General features: G+C 40.3%; 1 protein-coding gene across 1 annotated transcript in view; it reads right to left on the bottom strand.

The window, feature by feature from the left end:
- PRKN (parkin RBR E3 ubiquitin protein ligase) overlaps nt 1–14,670 on the bottom strand; it is an 887,548-nt gene that overhangs the window by 445,088 nt on the left and 427,790 nt on the right. Inside the window, exon 6 of the mRNA XM_063124475.1 lies at nt 5,282–5,397. Coding sequence (XP_062980545.1) covers nt 5,282–5,397 — 116 coding nt within the window. The remainder of the gene's footprint in view (nt 1–5,281; nt 5,398–14,670) is intronic.

Below are 14,670 nucleotides of genomic sequence, written 5' to 3'. Positions count from 1 at the left end.
GAAATAGTGCAAGAACGCACACATGTGAAAGTGACCGGCGCTTGATGCACTAATGAAACAGAGGTGGAAATCATGGATGCATACTAGGGGAAAAAAGCAGGTGTGATGGAGCTCTCAGGGTCAAAACTGCCTGTTGATGGCAGTGGGTCTCTGAGCAAGGATCATAGCCAGGCCACATGTCCGCAAGGGGGCCTTGAGGGTAAGGCCTCACAGGAGGGGAGGGGAAGCCAATTTGGCTATGCATCCTAGTTGATGGTGGCAGATAAGAGGAGCTGCATATACTGTTGATTGCCCTAAGCTAGCCTTCCTCCCCAGACACCTCCCCAGCAGAAGGGAATGCCGCTGTCAGCAGTTAGGTTATCAACCTGGGTTCCTTCTATTATTATGCCTAAATATGATGGAAGCAGTTACCAACAAAATTGCAGCCTGTACAACCCATTATACATTCTGGTCTCTTCCTCTCTCTATCCTTTCTTTGGTCATCACAGCGTGGACAAGTTGTTGTATACCAAAGAAGAATTTCCAAAGTTTTTTAGTTGACATAGCATGTGAAAGTTATAGAAGAAATGCCAAATGTTGTGCTCTATCAAGACACTCTTTGAAATGCATTGTGGTTTCATCTGGGTTTGGTGCTGCCCGCCACCCCCATTCCTGGAGTAAGGATATTTTTTACTATACATCAGCATCATATGCATAGTTTTTGGGAATTCTAATTTGCACTGGTAATTTTGAGAACAGACCCATGGTTGGTAGTTATTTCAGCTTAATTTATCTGGAGTAAAAGGCTGTGATGGAAAAGGATCTGATATTAAATCAAAGTAACCATAATAAAAATGGTAAGGTCCACATTACATTTTGAGCTGGATGGGAGATATATATATATATATATATATATATATATATATATATATATATATACACATACACACACACACACACACATATGTATGTATGAATGAAACGAAACACACTGGCAAGCTTAGAGGCAGCACGACTTGTGCCCATCGTATGCTGAATCTGTTCAATAGTTTTTTTCCCAGCAGCTGGGTGACACTTTGGGCCTAATGGATGGCACAAACTATTGAAGCGATTCAGCATAGTGTGCCTGAAAGATGAATGGTAAAAGAGACAGATGACAGTTTTACAACTCTCAAATATCTGTGAAGTGATGGACATCCCACAATTCTTTTCAAAGCTGACTTATCTTTTAACCTATCAGAAAGGCTCATTTTCTATAGCAAACTACTGTCAGTAGACAGTCAAGGCAGCATCAGAAGCACCGAGAAACAGTTTAATGGACTATATTGTGCTGTGCTTGAGATGGAAAAAAAGAATAACATCTATTTATCTTCAAAGTGTATATACCTTTCCAGAAAATCCCTTTTCTTTCCCCCATAAATGAATGGTCTCCTCCTAGATTTATAACTACCCCCCTTGATATATTTTTTGTAAAATATTGCTTTTATTTAACCTACTGTAGTTTGATCTTGTAAAATGCAAGCAAAGTAGCACTGAGCTACAATAAATATTTATAGGGGATGCTGTTCCATGTTATCACTTATGAGGTGTGTCACCCAGACCTATTTCTCCAACAATGGCTGGGAATAGAGTGCAAGATATTTCAGTGCCATGGTCAATTGCTCCTAGAAACAATTCAGTTTTGACACCAACGTGTTACACACACAAAAACAATTCTTAATGGATATTTGTGAAATGTTTCAAAAAACATGCAAAAATTTACATTTGGGATCAGCAAGATAAATTTGGCTTTTTAAAAGGTATTTTTTCATTGATTTTCAGAAGGGTAGCATTAAGAGAAGGAAATAAATAAGGAGCTGTGATCCAATTTGTTGTAAAACATACTCCTTTCTCAAAAGAGCTGAGCAAGAAATGGCTTACCTCATTTTGTGTTTCTCTTTGTGGGTGACAAAAAGTGCCTTTTTGTAGTGATTTGTAACACTTCTTGCAAACACACTTGGGGCATGTCTACACCAGGCGATATCCCGGGGATCGTCCCTGCGTGTCCACATGACACACAGATGATGTCAGGAGCAGGGAGGGATGATCCCTCCATTTCACTGGGATATCTCCATACTCTTTTTTCTCTTTTTTTCCTGTGGTCCTGGGACGATCCCGAGGTCCGTGGGGTGTGTAGCTGGCTGTCCCGGCTTCCTCCCTCTTCCCCCCGAGTAGTGGGGGTCAACTGAGGGTAGGAGCCATGATGGGAAGAGTCCAGGACTATCGGGGGTGGGGTGGGGAGCGGGGGTGGGGCTTTTTTTTTTTTACTTACTTTTTTGCTGGCTCCAGCTCCTGTATTCTTAAAAAAAAAAAGAGGTGGCCATGACATCCTCCTTCCTCCCTGGACGTCACGGGCCATGTGTGAATGCAGTGGGAGGATCTCGTGTTCAGCATATCACGAGATCCTCCCCCCTCCCTCCCATATCGCTGGGAGGTATAGACATACCCTTGGTCTGGTGCCATTTCCCTGCTCTCTTTTGCCCCACAGTCCTCAGTGTTACTTTCTTGATGATGTCACAATGCTATGTGTCAACTATTTGATGTCCTAGACATTCAAAAAATCATCTGCCACAGACAAATAGATTAAACAGTGGTGTGGACAAAGGTTGTTGAGGAAAGTAAGGGAAGTGAAGGGCGTGTGTGTGTGTAGAACATTGTGCAGCATCCAAACATTGTGAATTTTCAGAGTATGAAGAAAAGAAGCAGCAGTAAGAAGGAAGGTGAGTATTTTTCCCATCAGCAATCTCTCGTGCTTCATTTAATGTGCTACTTTGGAAGTGAATACTGAAACTATTCAACTCTGCCCTATTTTATAGGATCCCTTGAGCACTTATACATGGAAACGTTACCTGGATAACAAATCCACACATAACATTTCTGCATCCAAATTTTATCAACTGAAACAGGCAGGAACGTAGGATCTTCTTGCACATCTATATAAGAATAGCTACTCCCTGAATACAATCCCAACGTATAACCAATGACTTCAAAAAGTAAACACAACGTACAAAAATGTTACACAGGAAACAACATTCATATCTGTTTAAAAAATGAATCTTTTTACACTGAAGAAAAACATCTTAAACAGAATTTGGTAAATCATGTATGTAAAGAGTATAGTTCAACTAGTGACTATGGACTCCTCTAAACAAACACTTTATCACATGCTCATGATTGGCCACTCACAAAACTCTGCAGGTCTTTTACATAACATCGTCAACAACCAGGATATTTTATGTGGTATCCCCTGGAAATTCCACTATGAAAAGAACCACTTTTAAAGTGGTAACATCCTGAAAAAGTGGGATCTTCCACCACTAGATGGCACTGTCTCATTGAAGTGAATAGAGGAGGAGGATTCAATTCAATTCAAACCAGGTGGTTACCCCTCTTTGGCTGTGTAATGTAGCCCATAACAATTGCACCAAAAAGCAGGAAGCACAAAAGCCTCAAGTAAGCAATATGATTTCCCCTTAATGTAGACATGCTCTTGAAAACTTTGACAAGATTTGAACCAGGTACTTGCCACTATTTTATTTATTTATTTATTTAAATATTTATATCCCGCCCTATCTTTGTAAACTGCCCAGAGAGCTTATAAATGTAATCAAATAAATAAATATCATAAGGATCTCAGGGTGACATACAGATAAAATCATACATATAAAATAGAACAATAAATATACAATTCTAAAACAAATTAAGCCATTAATATGTTAAAACCAGTATGAAATCCAATTAAAACAAGACAGTGTGCAGGCTGGTGGACTTAGCCGTCAAAGGCTTTGTTAAAAAGCCATGTCTTAACCTGGCACTGAAATGAAGCCAGAGCTGGTGCTAGCTGAGCCTCCAGGGGGAAGGGCATTCCATGGCTGGGGTGCCACAACAGAGAAAGCCCTCTCCTATGTCCCATCATAGCGTATATCTCACGTTGGTGGGACATGGAGAAGAACTCCTCCGACAGATCCCAGATCTCAGACAGGCACTCTCTCAAGTATCGAGGTCCCAAGCCATTTAGGGCTTTAAATGTCATTACCAACACCTTGAATTCCGACTGGAAACACATTAGCAGCCAGTGCAATTTCTTTAAGACTGATGTTATATGGTCTCTATGAGATATTCCAGTCAGCAGTCTAGCTGCTGGATTTTGTACTGGCTGCAACTTTGGTGTCATCTTCAATGGCAGCCCCACAAAGAGTGCATTGCAGTTGTCTAATTGGGAAGTTACCAATTGGCTAGGTTATCCCTGTCCAGGAAAGGCTGTAGCTGGTGGATCAGCCGAAACTGACCCCAAGTACTCTGGGCCATGGAGTCTACCTGGAATTCCAGTGACAAGGACGGATCTAGGAGCACTCCCATTATTTTACACTAACTTTCATCTACAAGGCTGCAAATCAAATGTTGCACAGTATGTGAGCTGAAGCTCCCTCCTCTAAATGACATTCATATCAGAAAAAAATTGCTTAAATAATAATAATGTAATAAACAGATGAAACATTGCCTATATGAAACAACAAGAGCAATCACGCATAAAGAGAAACCAGGATTCCTCGCTTATTTTAGCTTATTGTGAAAGGGGAATTGTGCTGGTCTATGCAGCCCATTTGTTCCTGCTTTGTTTCTCGATCTCGTGTGAGTGATATAGCTTATTGTGGCATCTGAAGCCAGGATCCTGGTTTGCTGCTCCCAAATAAGACAGGATTCGTAACAACCCTGGCACATTGCTGGCTTGCAATCCTGTCTTGTTTCAGAGAAACTGACTAGTAATCCCATCTTCTAAGTTATCCATTTTTTATCTGTTCTTGCAAGCTGGAGGAGTGAACAGGCTGTGTGCCTAGCATGTTGTTGATTCACAGTAACCCAGGATAAGTCAAGAAACCTGGCTTATCATTCTGTGCAAATGCAGCCAATATGTCTATCTGAGAGAACATGAGCTATTTTTATTCCAAAATATGTTTGCTGCCACATCTACATTTCTTTGCACCATCCTAACTTATAGCCTAAGTTTGGATGGGGAAGCGATGAAGCACATTTTGTTCAATCCATTTAGTGGCAGAAGCAACACTGTGAGTTTCTATTATAAAACCAGAAACTCTGTTTTGGCAAATCATACACATATCCCATCATAACAATAAAGCGCAACAAAAACAAACAAATCAAAATGGAGTCGGGAAAAATAGAGAATAGAAACAAATGCCTGAGTAATGCAAAGTCTCTGAATTGCCAAGACCGTGTGCCTCTAGTGTTCTTCAAACTGACTTACCGAACATCTGTACAGGTTATACATGAGATACACCGACTATTTGTTGTAATGAGGTTCAGTGCCACAGATGTCTCACTGTCAGAGGTTGGGTGTGCTCCACATTTAAAGTAGAATTCCTGCAATATTGAAGAAGAGATAAAAGGAAGATTACATACCTGCACTTCATGTCCTCTCTTTATCTTAGTCTAAGTGAGGCAGTAGATAAATCACTGCTGCCAGTAGAAAAAGAGGATAGTCATTAGGGATGTTTTAGAAAGAATGCCTGACAGTATCTTTGTGCCAGTTGTATATGTTGCTCTTTGGACATCAACTGGGGGAAGGAAATGTGTTAGCATTTGCTTAGATTCTGTGCTAGTTTTGGGGATTATGGAGGTCAATATTATAGAGAACCACAAAGGTCCTGATCCTGCAATGAGTGATCCACATGTACAGAGAGATTTCCTCATCTGGCTCTTCCCCACTGCACAAGCAAGTGTCTGCTCCAGGGGAAGAACAACAGAAAATCATGTTGAGTGAGTGGAAGTCCACCTGTGCAACATCAGACTTAACCTATTGAAATCAAACATTTCTGAGCTGTCACAGAGTCAAGATTCCACTCTATTATCTGGCATTGAAATAGAAGAATAGAAACAGAATTGTACAAACATGGACTGAAATGATGAATGTTGAAAGGTCAACAGGAAAGCTAAGCTGTTTGTATGGCAATTTTGTAACCACTTTACTGTGGGGAGGGGAATTTTCTCTAAGAGACTACTGAAATCACCACAGATTTATAATGATGGGAGAACCAGGGATACTTGAGTTCATTGAGAAAATGAAGTTCATTGTGTAAAATTAATAAAAGTATTAAGGGGAAAAAAAAGAGAATCTCTGAACTCTACTTCATAGCTCAGTTCTTCTCACTCCCATTCTCATTTGCAACCCGTTATTACTTTTCATTCAAACAAGAAAAGTGCACATTTTGAATGTGAAAAGTTTTTTCTGCGCATTTTTCAAATGTGTGCACTTTCATGTCCTTTATTAAAGCAAGAAAATGTGTATTTAACTTTTTGGAAAAATGCACATTTGAAAGTGTACATTCTTCAAAATACACATTTTCCTAACATGATTTCAAGATTAGGAATTTTCACTTTTTTTTTTTTTTGTGAACAAATGTGCTCCATTTATGTTGACGACTGCAAGTAGGTCAATTTTGGATGACTTGCAAATTGCAACCGAATGCTCATATATCCCTACCACAGAAGCTGGCGACAGAATGAAAGCAACCCATTAAAAAGTGTAACATTTGAGAGCTTCTGTGCAAAAGTTCAAAGTACAAAACAACTTACTGTGTTGTAAACCCAACAGATTTGTCTACCTCTATGGATATGACAAATGATGAACAGAGCACATAAATATCCCAGCAACAGAGAACAGAGAGTGCGTACAAAACACAGGGTGGTGTGTGTTGCATTTAATAAGGAGTAAAGTTTTCTTGATGAAGAGGATTCTGTTTTGTGTTCTGTGTATTTACAATCTCCACGTTGCTTATTGACACAGCCAAATAATGTACGGTTAGCGAAGCAGGAATGCAGCCATACAGCCAAATTTCACCCTAATCATTTAAACCAGGTATTTTCAACATTTGTCAAAATTATATATAGCAAAAACTATTTCCAAGGGAACCTTACACCCATTTTTGTTCTTGGTAGCACGCACAACAAGCTGGCTGAACTAATAGTCGTGTTGGCATTGCAAACAATTGCCACAGATTATGGCGGTGTTGACTGCTGGGATCTATGCATGTTGCATGTGCACTGGACTCTCCAACAATACATCTTTGTGATGTGTCCCTTAATCCATATTATGCTAGCAACAACACCCCTTTGTTAGCATTTTATACGAGCAGATCATTTAGGTCCATCATACAAAGTTCTGATACAGCCCTGACTGTATCAGAACTGTGGAGGGACTTCTTTAAAATATTAATAGTATTACTCCACTATTCTCTCTGTAGTACCTTCCTCTTCAGATTGTCATGGTATCAAAGAAAGAAACGACTTAATGATTAGATTATTTTAATTTTCAGTGCATTTATATGCATGTATTTTCAAGGTCACAGGTGAGAATCTATTGAGAAAACATAAAGCAGAGCATGCTGCATGATTCTTCTCTTTATTTTATTTTACTGCATTTATATCTTGCCTTTAACCTCCTTAAGGAACCCAAGGCAGTGTAAATAATCCTGCTCTTCTTCATTATATTCTCACAACAGCAATCCTGTGAGGTACATTGGGCTCAGAGTCTGTGACTGGCCCAAAAACACCCAGTGGTTTTCCATGGCCAAGTGGGGACTAGAACCCAGATCTCTCGACTCCCAGTCCAACATTCTAACCACTACATCACACTGGTTCTCTTTTACCCTAATAGTCTTTATAATCTGGATGTTTGCTATGAAGAATATATCCAAGAAGATCAGATTAAGGGACTATGGATAACGGACTGGCCACGTGTATAGATCATGCTTTGCCTGGTGTTTAAGATAAAGTGGATCCACAAAGGGCCCATGATTCCACCCAGCCCCACCAAAAGAATCTATACAGATACCTAGAGACTTAGTTTTTGCCTCAGATTTGGCTTGCCTGTTTGACAGTGCAAAGTGAAAAAGACTCCAGAGCTCCCCACTCTCATAATTTCTGTCATTTACCCAAAATCATTTGCTGGGGATAAGGGAAATGCTCTCTCTTAAGTCAATCTATCCCCTTCATCTGAAACACATAAAGCATGAAGCTGTCCTCAGAAATGTTGCCCATGTACATTAAGATTGGCAGAGGACCTACTTAGATTAGAGATGTTTGAGGATTTTTTTCAGTCCACACATTTAAGTGAACCAATCTGATTTGCGTTTCCTGGACTAATACGTGGATCAGAGTACAGCTATCCTTCTGTTTTTGCACTTCTCCAAATTTTGTGATACAGTTCCTGGCTCAAACGCATACCAAAATGCATATAAAAATACATATTTTGGGCAAAATGCATACAAAAATCTATATTTTCAGGCCAATTGCATATAAAACTCCACATTTTCTGGGACAACATTAAAAGTGTGTGTGTGTGTGTTTTAAAATTGCATATTGATATGAAAATGTGATGGAATGGATGTATGACTGAACACATGATGAACTGACATGGACTAGAAATTGTTTGATTGATGCAACCATCTCTAGCTTTAGTTTGTAAAAAAAAAAAGTTAAAGTATTGTAATTTTCTCTCTCTCTCTAGCCTATAACTATCTTTTGTGGCTGCTTTTTAAAATAAGAATGTATACTGTGGCCATCCTTGTACATTACTGCTTATCAATGACATAGCAGAATAATGTGAAAATGCATCTGTCCAAGCAGAACTACGCTTATATTTCAAAATCCTCTTCTGTAATAGGTACAAGGGCTTTCATTAGCTGAATGTTTGGGAAGGATTAGATGCTGAAATAATCTCTTTGCTCTTGAAGGGGATTGTCAGCCCGACCGCCCTAAACCTTATTTCCTACCCACCTCCTCCTTTTTCAGATTTCACTAGTCTAATGAGTTGACACCAGATCTTATTTTGAATGAAGCCAGAAGCTATTATTTACTTTAGGGTCCAGGATTCTGCTGCACACCCAGAATGTTTTCAGAGAACTGACACAGTTGTGAAATACTCATATACAAGTCAGAATAAAGGTATACAGCATACCATGTAGCATGCAGTATATTATATAGGGAGAGGATCATGGCTCGAGAGAGAGGGCTGTGGCTCAGTGGTAGAGCACCCACTTTGCATAGAGAAGGTCCCAAGTTTGAGCCCCAGCATCTCCATGTAGGACAGGAAAAACTCCTGCCTGAGAGAGCCACTATCAGTCAGTGTCGACAATACTAGGCTAGGTGGGTCAATGGTCTGACATAGTATTAGGCAGCTTCCTATATTCCTATGTCACATAGGTTTTCTTGGACAATAAATTAAGCTGTTATCGTGGGGGGGGGGGAATCCCCAAACATCAAGCAGAAGCACCTTCTGTGAGCAGAGCCCTGGATCTGATCCAAGGAATTTAACATTCCTGATCTACTGAATGCTGACCTTGCATATAAAGAAAGTTATTTTATAGCCTGAGCCAGAGAAGAACTTGGGGGGGGGGGGGGTAATGCTGCTCATGATCTAGCCAAGCTTTACAAATCAGGTGATCAAAATTTTGGCACCATCACTCATTTTTTATGGGAGTTGGCATCAATCCTAATGGTAAATGGCATGCAGTTTCACCAACTGTACATAAAATCTGTCATTTACAGATTGACATCTCCAATATTTCCTTGAGGTACAACTATACAGCTTTGCAGATGTGTCATTCCACTGGGAAACGATTTGATATTGACAGAATAACCTGATCCTTTCCTACATACCCATTTCCATTTGAATCAAAATCTTTAAACCATTATCCCGTTTTCTCTTACATGTATAATCTACAGGCTTCTGTTAATATGTCAAACATTTCTGAAAGAAGGCCTCTAGATGATGTCAGTGATAACAGTTGTTCAAAATTAGTCACTTTCCAATTGATAATATAATCCCACTAAAGATTAAATATAAGATTTGTAATCTGTAAATAGTGGAAGGGAAGGGGGTGGGGTGGAGGCGCATCATTCTCTTGACCTTGTCAGAAGTCCTGAACAGTTATCCATTTATTTATTTTTTAAGTTCGTTCATCCTTCTGACAGTAGATCCACCAGTTCAGAATTGCTTAAATATATTTATGGTGCAATTTTATGCATCTTTAGACAGAAAAAAGTCCTACAACTGCCAGCATTCCCCAGACAACATGGCTGGTTGGGGAATACTAGGAATTATAAGACACCTCTCTCTCTCTCCCTCTCTGAACATGCATAGGATTGTGCCCTGAAGGCTGTTTCATACACAGGGTGGAGTTAATGGCCTTCAGATCCCTTTAAGAGGTATATATTTCTAATAGAGCACACCGTAACTACAGAGACACACTAGGTGTTTAATAAATCATATGATTTAGATATGAATATTCAGTTGACATAAAATAGGGTTTGTTTCTGAGGAGGTAGCTGCTATGTGCACAGCAATTCCCAGTGAATCTGTGCTCTTTTGTTTCATGCCAAGTGAAGAGGGAAATAATCGCATATAACAAGGTACCACATTTCCTGTGCAAAGATGTACCTCAAAGTCGCAATTTGATGCATGTTTATCTCCAGAGACCAGATGTTATAACTTTCATCTTTTGCAATTAATCTGCATTTGAATCCTAATTTTATGTGGTCTCTGCTTAGAATGCTGTGCAAATCATTAACACAAAGGGAATTCTTATTAGACATCCAATAGATGTATACATGCTGTCTATAATCCTTAAGAGCGGTGTTACGGTGTTGCTATAAATATCTGATTATCACATATAGGAGTTATATTTTCCCAGTAAATTAATTCCAGATAATATTTGTTTGCTGATATAAATGTTGGCTGCAAACCTCAAGGAGCTTATTCCACTGTAGACTTGTTGACCCTCCAATGACTATCCAGGCTCTTGGCATCTCTGCTGCTTATTGCCATTGGGCTTAACTGAGATACCTCTGTGCAGTACTTGCCAGATCAAGCTAGTGAGCTAAGAATGTAATTTTTAAAATGTAATGTATCGGTGCACAGCGACCCAAGCCCCACCACATCCCCAGCCTACTGGTACAACAAGGTATGTTAAATAAATGTATTTTTCAAAACATTCTCATGCCTATTCACTACCAGGCCAGATTTAAGGTTCTTGTACTTGTGTACAAAGCCCTAAACAACTTGGGACCAGGATACCTGAGAGAGCGCCTTCTCCCCTACCAACCTGCCCGGTCGCTGAGGTCATCCAAGGGCCTGCACCTGGTGGTTCCACAAAGACCCATCCTCTCCGATTGGAGTCCACCAGGGGAAGAGCCTTCAGCGTGGTAGCCCCCCTCCTATGGAATTCCCTGCCTCTGGAGTTCAGGCAGTCGCCAACTTTGTATACCTTTCGGCGCCTCCTGAAAACATAATTATTCCAGGAAGCCTTTCCTTAATGACCAGCCCTGGTTCACAGTACATTTTGCTTCTTTTAAAATCTATTCTAAAGTGTTTTATTCTGTTTTTATTTTATTTTATCTTGAACAATTTTCAGTGGGGAGCAGTATATAAATATTGTAGATAAGTAAATAAATAAATAAATGTCTTTATTTCCAGGCCCATTCCTAAGCTCCACCTTGTCTTGCTCCTAATTATGCTATTAGGAGCAAGATCGTCCCCACATCAATCTCTCTCTTTTCCACCCCTCGAAAAACATACATACTGTGAGGTCTAGTCACAGAGGGCTCACTGCAGGACAGCCATTAGACTTTTGGCATTGCTGTGGCAACATCCTTGGTGCAAATGTCTATCGGAGATGTAGGTCCCATGGATCCTGACTGATCTCAGATGGCAGAATCCATGAAAACTAAATCTCTCATAGATCTTTGTGCTGGGGGTTCTACCACTGCAAGGCCTCCACACAGAGCAATCCAAAATATTTTGTTGCCTAAGGCAAAGAATAAGAAGGTACATTATCCCATTCAATGTGCAATAGCCAACATTTGTTCTTTTTTTCAAATTTGCCCCCCTGTGGAGGGTGGGATGGAATTTCGTGGGGGGATGGGGCTAAGTTTTAAAAAGGTGGGGCTAAGTTTTAAAAAGGTGGGGCTAAGTGTCATGGTCCCAGATCAAATCAGGTCTACACACACTAACCCAGAATCAACAACAACAAGAAGAACAAGAGGAAGAAGCAGCACACATGGCTCCACCATGCCTGCTAGACTTAACTTTTAGTTTGTCCCCAAGACTGGAACAATTTCAAAGGGAATCTGAGAATGGCTCATAACATTATAGACCTGTCTTATACTGAGTCAGATCATCTTTATTCAACACTGGCACACAGATGGCACACAGTTTTCTCCTCCAACAATTTTCTGCCACTTTCCAGTGTCTGTTGCTTGAGACGATGGCCTTGCTCTGCCTCCCTGTTACTGATATTGCTGGTACCTGGTTGGTTTGGAGGGGGAAAGGGCAACTGTAAGGTAGCGTGACCATATGGAAAGGAGGACAGGGCTCCTGTATCTTTAACAGTTGAATAGCAAAGGGAATTTCAGCAGGTGTCATTGCTATGCGTGCAGCACCTGATGGTGATGGAATTTTGTGAAAAGAACAAGTGGGGGGAAGGTTTGTAAAACCCATCCTGGAACGCCATAGTCCCAATTTAAATCAAGGCCACAGAAGCTTACACAGAGGTTAAAAAAAACAAACCCAAAACTAGCATGCATGGGTCCACTATACATGATAGACAGAAGTTTCATTTTGGCCCTAAATTGAAATTTCAGAAGGAATCCAAGATTAACTCAAAACGTTATATATCTGCCTTATAATGAGTCAGAGCATTGGTCCATCTAGGACAGGGACTCTCCAATATTTCATGCCAAGGTCTTTTCTCCGGCACCTGCTATGTCAGATTGTTGGACTGGAAATGAGACCCAATATATGCAAATCATGTGCTATACCACTGAGCTATGTCTCTCCCTTGCACCTTTTCAGCTTCACATCTGAGACCCCAAAATGACCTATTTTGGACCAGGTTTCATCTTATCCAAAGCCACATGCATAGCTCTTACAGTTTTCATAATGGTGTGTGTGTGTGGGTGGGGAGGAAATATGGCAAAATTGCACACAGAATTGTAACTTTTCTCTCTTGGCCTAATATCTTTAAAAGTGTTTTAATACATTCCCTCCCTCTCTCTCCCCTAGAAAGGTCAGAGTTGATATATTAACTGAGACCAAGCACAGTAGATCTGGACAGCCTTGATGAAGAATTGGCAAAGGAGAGCGAGTCCAAAGAGCTTTTATCGTGAATAGCAGGTCTTTCTTCTTCTTAGCCAGAGGCATTCTGAAAAGGGCAGTGGGTTCAGTCACTCAGTGCACAGACAGAAAGCAGATATTGGAGAAAGACTCACATTTCTCTTACGTTTTTATATCTTTTTGTCTTTTGGTCACATTGCATTTTGGAAAGCTTTATATTGAGCAAACCAAGAGCAGCTTCCTGCTGTAGATGCCTGACTGAAAATGCTTTGGAGTAAGCGTAGACATCTACGTTGTTATCTGCAATACTAGCTCCACTTGTTACATCATATTTTAGCCCACTTGAGACATTGCTTCCCCCCTACATTTTATAAATTGACTACTGTTAATTTTACATGTTCAAATATCCATTGATTCACTGCCTGCCCTTCCATTTGTGCTGCAAAGGACACTTGAGTTTCCAGACCTGGAATATGACAATATTTTTTATTAAACAGGCTAGCAATGAATCAATGGCTTTGGTTAAAGAAGGGCAGGCTGGGTGTTTGGAGGATGGCTTTTCATTTTAACAGGAGGCTCTGAAAAAGGTGGTTCCATGTGGACATGTGGACCTATTGGAATACACCAGGAGAAGAGCCTTTAGTGTAGTGGCCCCTTCTCTGTGGAACTCTCTGTCCCTGGAGGTCAGGCAGGCCTCAACACTAGGCTGCTTCCTGCGCCTCCTAAAAACAACTCTGTTTTGAGAAGACTTCCTCAGCTGACTAGCCACTGTTTTTCTGGCTCCTTTGTTTTTAAATTGAACAGTCTCTCTGGTTTACAGTTGCTTCCAGTAGAACAAACAAAGGACACTGACATGCTTGATAAAAGGGAAAACTTCTGGATCTACAGATTCAGAACTCATAGTCCAAGAGGCCTTTAATTTGGAGGACTTTCATCTCCAGGCATTCCAAATGACCATTCCTGGTATCCATTTAATTTTACTGCTACTCATGAGGGCATAAGCCAAAACATTTAGCTCATTTTTTAAAAAAATATATACTCTGTAGTTAGTCTTTCTATCTGTCATCTATCTATCTATACGCACATTTCAAGGACATGCATTGAAACTGATATATTCAAATGTATGTAGCAACAATCTTTATATTTCCCTCTTTTTTGTTTTGTTGAAATTTCACAATAAAAAATATTTTAACCCCCTCAAAAGACCCACATCTCTACTCAGAAGTAAGCCCCATTGAGATAAATGGTACTTTCTCTGAAGTAAGTGTGGATAGGATTGAAGCAGATAGCATGTGTAGCCATGGGCAGATTTGCCAACTCCAAGAATGGGTACCATTAGTACAACAGATGATGTGGAGACCCAAGCATTTTTGAGACACCAGCCAGGGCAGGACATGTTGCCAGCAACTTTGCACATCTCTCTCTCTCTCTCTCTCTCTCTCTCTCCTTTTGCCAAACTTCCTTCTTCACTGCTATCACACTACAAATCAATGGGAAACTCTTCAGCTCAACCCTCTTCTGCA

This window comes from Elgaria multicarinata, chromosome 4 (assembly GCF_023053635.1).
Source record: "Elgaria multicarinata webbii isolate HBS135686 ecotype San Diego chromosome 4, rElgMul1.1.pri, whole genome shotgun sequence".
Lineage (NCBI taxonomy): Eukaryota > Metazoa > Chordata > Lepidosauria > Squamata > Anguidae > Elgaria > Elgaria multicarinata.
The sequence above is the reverse complement of the archived record's forward strand: the minus strand, read 5'-3'. Positions and strand labels throughout refer to the sequence as shown.